At 39.8% G+C, this 12,327-nt stretch overlaps 1 protein-coding gene across 1 annotated transcript in view; it reads right to left on the bottom strand.

The window, feature by feature from the left end:
- EHHADH (enoyl-CoA hydratase and 3-hydroxyacyl CoA dehydrogenase) overlaps window positions 1-10,563 on the bottom strand; it is a 55,084-nt gene extending 44,521 nt beyond the window's left edge. Inside the window, exons 1-2 of the mRNA XM_043875023.1 lie at window positions 10,407-10,563; window positions 5,277-5,380 (exon numbers count right to left, since the gene is read on the bottom strand). Of these exons, the coding sequence (XP_043730958.1) occupies window positions 5,277-5,380; window positions 10,407-10,480 (178 nt within the window). The 5' untranslated portion in view covers window positions 10,481-10,563. The remainder of the gene's footprint in view (window positions 1-5,276; window positions 5,381-10,406) is intronic.
- Between the last annotated feature and the right edge of the window lie 1,764 nt (window positions 10,564-12,327).

Raw genomic sequence — 12,327 nt, forward strand, 5'->3', positions numbered from 1 at the left:
CTGAAGTGACTTAGCAGCAGCAGCAGCAGCAGTAGCAGCAGTAATGAGTGATGTTGAGCATCTTTCCATGTGTTTGTTAGCCATATGTATGTCTTCTTTGGAGAAATGTCTGTTTAGGTCTTTTTCCCAGTTTTTGATTGGGTTGTTTGTTTTTCTGGCATTGAGTTGTATGAGCTGCTTGTATATTTTAGAAATTAATCCTTTGTCAGTTGTTTCATTTGCTATTATTTTCTCTCATTCTCAGGGTTGTCTTTTCACCTTGCTTGTAGTTTCCTTTGCAGTGCAAAATCTTTTAAGTTTAATCAGGTCCCACTTGTTTACTTCTGTTTTTATTTCCATTACTTTAGGAGGTGGGTCATAAAGGATCTTGCTTTGATTTATGTCATTAAGTGTTCTGCCTGTTTTCCTCTAAGAGTTTTATAGTTTTTGGTCTTACATTTAGGTCCTTAATCCGTTTTGAATTTATCTTTGTGTGTGGTGTTAGGAAGTGTTCTAATTTCATTCTTTTACATGTAGCTGTCCAGTTTTTCCAGCATCACTTATTGAAGAGGCTGTCATTGCCCCCATTGTACATTCTTGCCTCCTTTGTAAAAAAATTAAGTACCCATAGGTGCATGGGTTTATTTTTGGGCTTTCTATCTTGTTCCATTGGTAAATATTTCTTTTTTTATGCCAGTACTATACTGTCTAGATGACTGTAGCTTTGTAGTATAATCTGAAGTCAGGAAGGTTGATTCCTCCAGCTCCATTCTTCTTTCTCAAGACTGCTTTGGTTATTCAGGGTCTTTTGTGTTTCCATATGAATTGTGAAATTTTTTGTTCTAGCTCTGTGAAAAATGCCATTGATAATTTGATAGGGATCACATTGAATCTATACATTGCATTTGGTAGTATAGTCATTTTCACAATATTCATTCTTCCTACTCAGGAGCATGAAATATCTCTCCATCTGATTATGTCATCTTTGATTTCTTTCACCAGTGTCTTATAACTTTCTGTGTACAGTTCTTTTGTCTCTGTAGGTAAGTTTATTCCTAGATATTTAATTCTTTTTGTTGCAATGGTGAATGGGATTGATCCCTTAATTTCTCTAATTTTTCATTGTTAGTATATAGAAATGCAAGTAATTTCTGTGTATTGATTTTGTATCCTGCAACTTTGCTAAATTCACTGATTAGCTCTAGTAATTTTCTGATACTAGGGTTTTCTAGGTATAGTATCATATCATCTGCAGACAGTGAGAGCTTTACTTCTTTTTTTCTGATCTGGATTCCTTTTATTTCTTTTTCTTCTGTGATTGCTGTAGCTAGGACTTCCAGAACTATGTTGAATAAGAGTGGTGAAAGTGGACACCCTTGCCTTGTTTCTAATCTTAGGGGGAATGCTTTCAGTTTTTCACCATTAGAATAATGTTGATGTAGGCTTATCATATATGGCCTTTACTATGTTGAGGTAGTTTCCTTCTATGCCCAGTTTTTGAAGAGTTTTAATCATAAATGGGTGCTGAATTTTGTCAAAGGTTTTTTCTGCATCTATTGAGATTATATCTTTTTATCTTTCAATTTGTTAATATGGTGTATCACATTGATTGACTTGCAAATATTGAAGAATCCTTGCATTGCTGGAATAAACCCAACTTGATCATGGTTGTGTGAGCTTTTTGATGTGTTGCTGAATTCTGTTTGCTAAAATTTTGTTGAGGATTTTTGCATCTATGTTCATCAATGATATTGGCAGGTACCTTTCTTTTTTTGTGTTGTCTTTGTCTGGTTTTGGTATCAAGGTGATGGTGGCCTCGTAGAATGAGTGTGGAAGTGTCCCTTCCTCTGCAATTTTTTGAAAGAGTTTTAGAAGGATAGGCATTAGCTCTTTTCTAAATGTTTGATAGAATTCTCCTGTGAGGCCATCTGGTCCTGGTCTTTTATTTTCGGGGAGATTTTTGATCACAGCTTCAATTTCAGTGCTTGTAAATGGGTTGTTCATAATTTCTATTTCTTCTGGTTCAGTCTTGGAAGATTGAACTTTTCTAAGAAATCGTCCATTTCTTCCAGGTTATCCATTTTATTGCCATAAAGTTGTTCATAATAGTCTCTTATAATTCTTTTTATTTCTGCATTGATACGATTTCAGTTTTTCTTAAATTTACTGAGGTTTGATTTGTGACCCAAGATATGGTCTATCTTGGAGAATGTTCCATGTGCACTTGAGAAGAAGGTGTATTCTTCTGCATTTGGGTGGAATGTCCTGAAGACATCAATGAGATCCATATCATCTAAGGTATCATTTAAGACTTGTGTTTCCTTATTACTTTCCTGTTTTGATGATCTGTCCATTGTGAGAATGAGTGGGGTGTTAAAGTCTCCTACATTATTGTGTTACTGTCAATTTCTACTTTTATGTCTGTTAGTGTTTTTCTTACGTATTGAGGTGCTCCTATGTTGGGTGCATAGGTATTTACAATTGTTACGTCTTCCTCTTGGATTGACCCCTTGATCATTATGTAGTGTCCTTCCTTATCTCTTGTGATCTTCTTTATTTTAAAGTCTATTTTGGCTGACATGAGGATTGCTACTCCAGCTTTCTTTTGCTTCCCATTTGCATGGAATATATTTTTCCATCCTCTCACTTTCAGTCTACATGTGTCTTTAGGTCTGAAGTGGGCTTCTTGCAGAGAGCATATATATGGGTCTTGTTTTCGTATCCATTCAACCAGTCTTTGTCTTTTGGTTGGAGCATTTAATCCATTTACACTTAAAGTAATTATTGATATATATGGCCTATTGTCATTTTCTTAATTATTTGGGGTTGATATTGTAGATCTTTTTTCTTCTCTTGTATTTCTTTACTATATAAGTCCCTTTAACATTTGTTGTAAAGATGGTTTGGTGGTACTGAATTCTCTTAACTTTTGCTTGTCTGAAAAGCTTTTTATTTCTCCATCAATTTTGAATGAGATCTTTGCCAGGTACAGGAATCTTGGTTGTAGATTTTCCCCTTTTAGTACTTTAAATATATCCTGCCTTTCCCTTCTGGCCTGTAGAGTTTCTGCTGAAAGATCAGCTGTTAAGCATATGGGGTTTCCGTTATATGTTGCTTGTTGCTTCTCCCTTGCTGCTTTTAATGTTCTTTCTTTGTGTTTAGTGTTTGTTAGTTTGATTAGTATGTGTCTTGGCATGTTTCTCCTTGGGTTTATCCTGTATGGGACTCTTTGTGCCTCTTGGACTTGATGGACTATTTCCTTTTCCCTGTTGGGGAAATTTTCAACTATAATCTCTTCAAAATTTTTCTCATACCCTACCTTTTTCTCTTCTTCTTCTGGGTCCCCTATAATTTTAATGTTGATGTGTTTGATATTGCCCCAGAGGTTTCTGAGACTATCCTTAGTTCTTTTCATTCTTTTTACTTTATTCTGCTCTTCAGAAGTTATTTCCACCATTTTATCTTCCAGCTCACTGATTCATTCTTCTGCTTCAGATATTCTATTGATTCCTTCTAGAGTATTTTTAATTTCAGTAACTGCACTGTTTGTCTGTGCATGTTTATTCTTTAATTCTTCTAGGTCTTTGTTAATTAATTCTTGCATTTTCTCCATTTTTTTTTCAAGATTTTTGATCATCTTTACTATCACTATTCTGAATTCTTTTCAGGTAGTTTGCCTATTTCCTCCTCATTTATTTGGACTTCTGTGTTTCTAGTTGGTTCCTTCATTTGTGTAGTATTTCTCTGCCTTTTCATTATTTTTTTTTAACTTATTGTGTTTCAGATCTCCTTTTCCAAGGCTTCAATGTTGAATTCTTTCCTCTTTTTGGTTTCTACCCTCCTAAGGTTGTCCACTGGTTTGTGTAAACTTCATATAGGGTGAGATTTGTTTTTTTGTTTGAGCTGAGTTTTTGTTTGTTTTTCCTCTGACGAGCAAGGCTGAGCGAGGTGGTAATCCTGTCTGCTGATGATTTGGTTTGTACTTTTGTTTTGTTTGTTGTTTAGATGAGGCATCCTGCACAGGGTGCTACTGGTGGTTGGGTGATGCCAAGTCTTGTATTCAAGTGGTTTCCTTTGTGTGAGTTCTCACTATTTGATACTCCCTAGGGTTAGTTCTCTGGTGTCTAGGGTCTTGGAGTCAGTGCTCCCACTCCAAAGGCTCAGGGCTTGATCTCTGTTGAAAATCAGTAGTAATTTCTACGTAAATTGTAGGATAAGTGAATGTATTTCAGTTGAATGCTGATAGTCAAACTTTAAAAAATCATCACTTAGGGCAACTTCAATAGAAATTTTTGGTTTGATCCTTGCATTCACCAAGACACTGCGAAGCACACAAAATTAAATTACAGGAGGCCGATGGCTTGTCTAGAAACTTCATTGTTATTTATCTGTCCTCCACCCCACCCCTTCACAGGACAATTAAGAGTGCATGGTCATGAGATGGGTGACAGAAGAAAAATGAACTCCATTTCAAGACTATGTGAAATAAAAAATAACATTTATTGAACATCTTCTTCATGCAGGTACTGCTCTAGGGGCTTTCAGATGTGTTATCTCATTTAACCTCACAAAACTCTGTTAAGGTATACATATTATGGTATCCATTTTATAAACAGAGAAATTGGATTTCAGGAGATTTAAGGAACTTGCCCAACCTCACATAGGGTAGAGACATATGCAGAACAGGTATGTACCAGCAGGCATATACTGAAGTGAAAAGTGAAAGTGAAAGTAGCTCAGTTGTGTCTGACTCTTTGTGACCCCATGGACTGCATATATAGTCCATGGAATTCTTCAGGCCAGAATACTGGTATAGGTAGCCTTTCACTTCTCCAACGGATCTTCCCAATCTAGGGATTGAACCCAGGTCTCCTGCATTGCAAGTGGATTCTTTACCAGCTAAGCCACAAAGGAAGCCCAAGAATACTGGAGTGGGTAACCTATCCCTTCTCCAGCGGATCGTTCTGACCAAGTAATCAAATTGGGGTCTCCTGCATTGCAGGCAGATTCTTTACCAACTGAGCTATGAGGGTAGCCCTAGGTGTATATTAGCAGGTATAACAGCCATCAAGCCTGGAACTAAATGTCCTCCAAAGGCCCAATTCAATATAAAAGAGTAAGGTCAGCATCTTCTCTGAGTCTCTCCTGTGACTCTTTGTCTCCTTCTCCATAATGTTTCTTCTTCCTCCAAGATTCGTTACCCATACCATAGGATTGCCTAAGGCCACAGGTAATGCAGCACTGATCTCAGTCTGTGTGAGATGTCAGAGAAGGTGGGAAAGGGTTGGACACATTACCTGCACAGAAGATGCCATCTGCTCCACAAATCACAATGGCTTTAACTGTATCATCTGTTACAGCTTTCTGCAGACTCTCTTTTAGTCCACGGGCAACAGTTGTACTGACAGGGGAAAAAAATTACATGAAGTATTAGTCACAATCAAATTTCTACCATCTCAGAGTTTATTTTTTTCTTTCCTAACAATGAAAAATTTAACATATACATGATGTAGAAAAATCCTAGATACTTATTGTTAAATTTTCACTAATTTAAGAAATAATATATGTCTACTGTAAAGTAAGCCCTGAGGTGAGTAAACACATAAACTTCAGAAAATAAGTGTTTTCCTGCATTTTGCTGTAACTTTGACGACTTAGAATCAACACTATTAATTTAAAAATATTACACACATCTTCTATGTATAGTGAAAGGAGTTTAAAACATCCTAGGGACAACAGTGTACACAACACAATATCATACTGAGATGAATGCTGTAATAAAGGTATAGAGACAATGATGTGGAAATTCTGAAAGAACGTGCTTTTGATTTGTCATATTGGCCTAATAAAACAAAACTGAAATTGTCTAAAAATAACAGTCTAAGTCATGTGGCAGGGGATGCAAGTTACCCACAAACTAATACTTAATACTTTAAACTAATACCAACACTTTGACCTTCTTCAAAGTATTAATCAGTTTTTAGCTGGATACACGGCTGTCCAAAATAAAAGACTATATTTCACAGCAGCAAGTTCAGCTCAGCGCATTAAGTTCTGGCCAATGGCATGGAAATGGACTTAGCATCGGCACCTTTAGGAAATAATTCTTAAAGGATTGGGTATGCTTTTCTCTCTTATAACTCCCTACTCCTGGCAGGAATGCAGATATGATGGCTAGATTGGGAGCAGCCATTGTGAATCAAGAGGTGGAAGCTACTAACTAAGGGTGGCAGAGCAAAAGATAGGTGGAACTGAGGTCCCGATGATTGTGGAGCAGCCATACCAGTCATTCCAGGACACTGCTGTGACAGACATCAACTTTTTCTTGTTTAATCCACTATTATGTTGAGTTTCCTGTAACTAGCAGCCAAGCCTAACTAATTTGAAAGGTAATGGCAAAGTCTGTGAAAGGAAGGGCATTTGGTAAATTTTTGTCAAGTTTCAGTAGATGAGGGAGTCATCCCCAGAGGAGATAGTTAAAACCAAGATTGAATGCATTTGCCAAAGGAAAAAAAAAGCTGAGAGTAGATCCTCTAGATATATCCTTATTTAAGAGGCGGGAGAGGCTCAGCTGAGTTATTCAGTACCGAGGAGTCCAACAAGACCAAAGAGAGGAGAATTTGCCAAGAAGCAGAGGATCAGTAAGTGCCAAGGGATGGCAAAGGAGGAGATCTAGGAAGAGGAGTGAAGAATTGCTTAAAGAAAAAATTATGAAACCAGAGTCCAGTGAATTTTGCCTTAGAATTCTAAGTAATATGGGGAAATTTTTATACAGGGTGAAAAAAACTTAAAGCAAAAAACAACTAAAGCCAGATTGTTCAGATCAGCAACTAACATTGTTAATTGATTATATCCCAATACAAATGTTGTGGTATTAAAAAATAAATTAATTAAAAAACCTCAGGGAATAAAGGAGATACTTGCTCTTGAATATGGTAATTCCCTTTCACCTAATTACTTTTCACCATTTAACCCAGATGAAATCAAACAAAACCTCTTGCCTTCAGTTGATTTAATTAGAAACCACATCTGCTAAAGGAAAATGGAATTTGAACCATCCAGAATACTGAGAAGTCCAAAAGTCACATACTGATTTCTGGGTAAACAATGGCTGCAAAATTAACCAAACTGAGCTCAATTTGTGCCACTGAGGAGACAAGTCTGGCTTTTCCCATTTCAATCAACACCTACTCTTTTATTTCTTATCTTCTTGTTAATTTTGCATCATTTGTTGTTGTTTAGTTGCTAGGTTGTGTCTGACTCTTCTCCGACCCCATGGACTGTAGCCCGCTAGTTTCCTCTGTCCATGGAATTTTCCAGGCAAGACTACCAGAGTAGGTTGCCATTTCCTTCTCCAGGGGATCTTCCCAACCCAGGGACTGAACAACGTCTCCTGCATTGGCAGGCAGATTCTGCTACTGAGCCACTCTAGATCCCCTGGAATAGGCAAGGCAACCCACTCCAATATTCTTGCCTGGAAAATCCCCTGGACAGAGGAGCCTGGTAGGCTACAGCATATGGGGTCACAGAATTGGACACAACTAAGCGCGCGCGTGCACACACACACACACACATACACACAACATTTGCTAAGTGTCAGATCTCTAACACATTTAAACCTCACAACGACTTAATGAGATAGGTATTAAAATTTCTCCTGCAAGGGGGAAAGGGGACAGTTTAAATACAAGACACATTTCAAATAGTTATGGGAAAATATTCCTAGTTGTAGGTAGCAAACTGTGGAACTATTTACCCCCAAGTTTGAGATGGGCACAGTTTTCCATTATGAGCAGAGATAGGCAGAGTCCTAATACCTGCGAGCCACCTGGGAAGCTTCCACCTGCCAATGCAGGAGACACAAGAAATGTGTCCAGTATTCTTGTCTGGAAAATTCTATGGACAGAGGAACTAGGCGGGCTACAGTCCATGGGGTTGCAAATAGTCAGACACAACTGGGTGACTGAGTATACACACAGACTCAGACACAGACATACAATTTTGCAAAAATCAAACAAGAAAAAAAAGAAAGATGAAAACGGCTGTTATATATACAGCTTTACTAGATTTTAGCTGAGTGAAAAAGGACCACACCTTCATAGCAATATCAAAGTCACAGGGGTTAAGTAATTATTTTCTCCCCTTAATATTGTCAGGTATGGAGAAATGGAGTCTAAAGATAACATTTCATGAGTGATGACCAAAGAACTTTACCTTCTGTCACTTTGGAAGTCTTTTTTGTGACCATTTTTTAAAACCAGAAGTTATCAAATAAAGTTGTGGCTTGTGACCAGCATTTTTGAAAGAAACAGAGTGAAAATAGAATACATCAAATAAAAAGAAGAGTTTGTTTCACTAAACTTTATTTTCAGTTACATATTTGTATGTGTGTTTGTGTGTGCATGTCCTAGGTTGCTATGTAAAACATGGATTACTGTGTGGAATATAATTAAAAATATACAAAAGCCATTGTTATGGGAGACAAATTTAGTAATTAGGCATGTCCTATATTTATAAAGAGGGTTGGCATTTATCCAAATAGAAAGAAATCTGGCTTAGCTAAAGGAACGAAGAAAGATTTGATCTGTTTGGGCCAAAAAGTATTCAAATAAGAATCTCTCACTTATCTAGGAAGAAATAATCTCCCACATAAAATTAGAAATAGGAAGGGGGAAAGGAAAGGAAGATGAAAAGTGTAAAGCAAAAAGAAAAAAAAAATGGGAACCTTCACCTAAGTACAAGTTCAACAGGAAAGAACAAGAAAGTGTTTATCGCCAAGTGGAGAAGATCCTGATATAGCTGCAATGAATCCTGAGCAGCAGGGCCTGTTGGTAGGGGTTTGTAACAGGCCTTTGCCTAATACAAATAATGATAGCTGGTGGTGCAGTGGTAAAGAATCTGCCTGCCAATGCCGGAGATGCAAAAGACGTGGCTGAGTTGTAAGATCCCCTGGAGTAGGAAATGGCAACCCACTCCAGTATTCTTACCTGGAAAATCCCATGGACAGAAGAGCCTGGTAGGCTGCAGTGCATGGGATCGAAAAGTCAGACATAACTAAGTCTGACATAACCATCCTGTGGATGGGTGGTTTTTTCCTAGGTTGATCACTACACTTTTTTCAGAGATATAAAAGAACCAGGTGGTGCTAGCGGTGAAAACTTCCCTGTCAGTGCAAGAGGCATAAGAGTTCAATCCCTGGGTGGGAAAGATCCTCTGGAGGAGGGCATGGCAACTCACTCCAGTATTCTTGCCTGGAGAATCGCATGGACAGAGGAGCCAAGCCAGCAACAGTCCATAGGGTCACACAGATTCAGACACGACTAAATTGACTAAGCACAAACCTATATAATGTCATTAATTTTCAAAACAGCAGCATTAATCTCACTTTTTAAAGTAATGCTTTTACTAGTTTAAAAGTTAAAAGAAAAGTACTCGACGATAAAAGAACATAAACAGCACAGCAGTTTTTCAGGAAATGCTATTTAATAGGCTAATTCTGATATGAGCTTATTCTTTTTTTTTTCCCATTTATTTTTAGTGGTGGAGGCTAATTACTTTACAATATTGTAGTGGTTTTTGTCATACATTGACATGAATTAGCCATGGATTTACAGGTATTCCCCATTCTGATCCCCCCTCCCACCTCTCTCTCTACCCAATCCCTCTGGGTCTTCCCAGTGCACCAGGCCGGAGCACTTGTCTCATGCATCCAACCTGGGCTGGTGGTCAACAGGAGCTTACTCTAACATGGATCTTCACTGAAGCACTAAGACCTTGAGGTTTAGAAAAAACCAAGAGATACATCTTTGTGTTTCTGGGCCAGGACATAATTCTCTTTTACTCACTATATTGGCATTAATGGGGATCTTTATTTTTAACAGTGTGAAGCCACCTTATTTTTGGACTCCCAAAGCTTTTAGTCACACATTGTAAGGGTGGCCTGGACTCCAGGTTGAGAAGGGAGGGATCAAGGTCCAGGCAGCACAGCAACGAAGACCTCTGGACTAGAAAGTACATCTGAGAAGTCAAAGTTGCAAGTAAGCAGAAGAGTTCAGCGCGAAGTTGGCAGGGGCAGAGGCACTAAGACCTCTGGACTAGAAAGTACATCTGAGAAGTCAAGGTGCAAGTAAGCCAAAGAGTTCAGCAGGAAGTTGGCACGGACAGACCGGTTCCGGCGCAGCTCCCCAACTTCTAGCCGTCTGTCTGCCTCTCAGCCTCGGTTTCTCTAACAGCGAAACGGAGATGAGAGTTCTCTGCAAACAGGTACCGAGCATACCAATGTAAAAGGTTCTGGCATATGCCCTGATTCTATCCGTGCCAGTGTCTTTCTCTGTTTAAACCAGCAGGGGCGAGTCAAAGCCTCCACTGCAGGCAGGCAGCTACGACCCTGCTCGCCGTCCCCGGACTGATCGCCGAGAACCCGTTACCTGATCGCATTGACTGGCGGGTTTCGTAGACGGATCAGCGCCAGGCTGTTCTGCAGCCGCGTGAACTCAGCCATGTTTGCTCAGTTGCTCCGAAGTCGCCTCACCCCTCAGCTGCGAGGCAAGATCACTTTCTCTGGGCGCGTCCCGGGAGGGAGGAGCGTCTGTTGGGCCAATGTGAACCCGGCACCGCCTCCCGCCCCGGCACCGCCTCCCGCCCCGGGCTGCTCCCGGGCTCTGATGCGCGTCGTCCATCACGGTCCTGGTGCTCAGCACACCCTTGCCGTCTCTTCCTCTTTGCTGGCGCCTGTCCTGCTCCAATCACAAAGTAGTTCAGGGAGGACGATGGGAGATGCGTGAAACTGCTAGCAAGTCCAGATTTGCAAACCCCTGGCCCAGAGGGTCTGGCTTCCCTGGACAAATTCTAGATTCACTACGTTGGTGGAGCTTCATCACAGTCTTCATCTTCATTATCCTTCTTAACAAAGACAGATATGTGGGATCCTGACAGTTATGTGATATGACACGCACCTGGAACACATAAAACACTTCATGCATTTCATCTAAGTGAGTAAGGTACTAATATCAACCAAACATGTACACAACTGTCATGCAGCAACCTTGTGGAACCTACCACTTTCTTGTCTGCCCAATCCTTCCATTTTTTTCCCCCTTCTTCTGCCATTCCTAAGGATTATTTCTAATATTAAAACTTCAACTATGAATCGAGCAACTATTACGTCCTAGGCAGCAGACCAAAGACTAAAGATAAAAGAGGCTGGGTTCAGACTGGGACAAAGTTTTTGAAGATGCAGTTGGCCTCAGGTTGTCTCCACAGCCCATCAACTGGCCAGAAGGCAGTCTGGAAGTTTCAGAGAAAAAACAAAACAATGGAGTGGTTTTATTCACTGATGTTTCACAAATTTTAGCGACAATTAAGGATTATTTTCACAGATATTCTTTTCAGTTCAGTTCAGTTGCTCAGTCGTGTCCAACTCCTTGCGACCCCATGGACTGCAGCATGCCAGGCCTCCCTGTCCATCACCAACTCCTGGAGCTTGCTCAAATTCATGTCCATTGATTCAGTGATGCCAACCATCTCAACCTCTGTTGTCCCCTTCTCCTCCTGCCTTCAATCTTTCCCAGCATCAGGGTCTTTTCCAAGGAGTCAGTTCTTCACATCAGGTGACCAAAGTATTGGAGTTTCAGCCTCAGCATCAGTCCTTCCAATGAATATTCAGGACTGATCTCCTTTAGGATGGACTGGTTGGATCTCCTTGCAGTCCAAGGGACTCTCAAGAGTCTTCTCCAATACCACTGTTCAAAAACATCAATTCTTCGGCACTCAGCTTTCTTTATAGTCCAACTCTCACATCCATACATGACTACTGGAAAAACCATAGCTTTGACCAGATGGACCTTTGTCGGCAAAGTAATGTCTCTGCTTTTTAATATGCTGTCTAGGTTGGTCATAACTTTTCTTTCAAGTAGCAAGTGTCTTTTAATTTCATGGCTGCAGTCATCATCTGCAGTGATTTTGGAGCCCAAGAAAATAAAGGCTGTCACTGTTTCCATTGTTTCCCAATTATTTGCCATGAAGTGATGGGACCAGATGCCATGATCTTTGTTTTTTGAATGCTGAGTATTAAGCCAGCTTTTTCACTCTCACTTTCATCAAGAGGCTCTTCAGTTCCTCTTCACTTTCTGCCATAAGGGTGGTGGCATCTGCGTATCTCAGGTTATTGATATTTCTCCTGGCAATCTTGATTCCAACTTGTGCTTCATCCAGCCTAGCATTTTGCATGATGTACTCTGCATATAAGTTAAATAAGCAGGGTGACAATATACAGCCTTGACATACTCATTTCCCAATTGGGAACCAGTCTCTTGTTCCATGTCTGGTTCTAACTGTTGCTTCTTGAAC

This window comes from Cervus elaphus, chromosome 19, assembly GCF_910594005.1.
Source record: "Cervus elaphus chromosome 19, mCerEla1.1, whole genome shotgun sequence".
Lineage (NCBI taxonomy): Eukaryota > Metazoa > Chordata > Mammalia > Artiodactyla > Cervidae > Cervus > Cervus elaphus.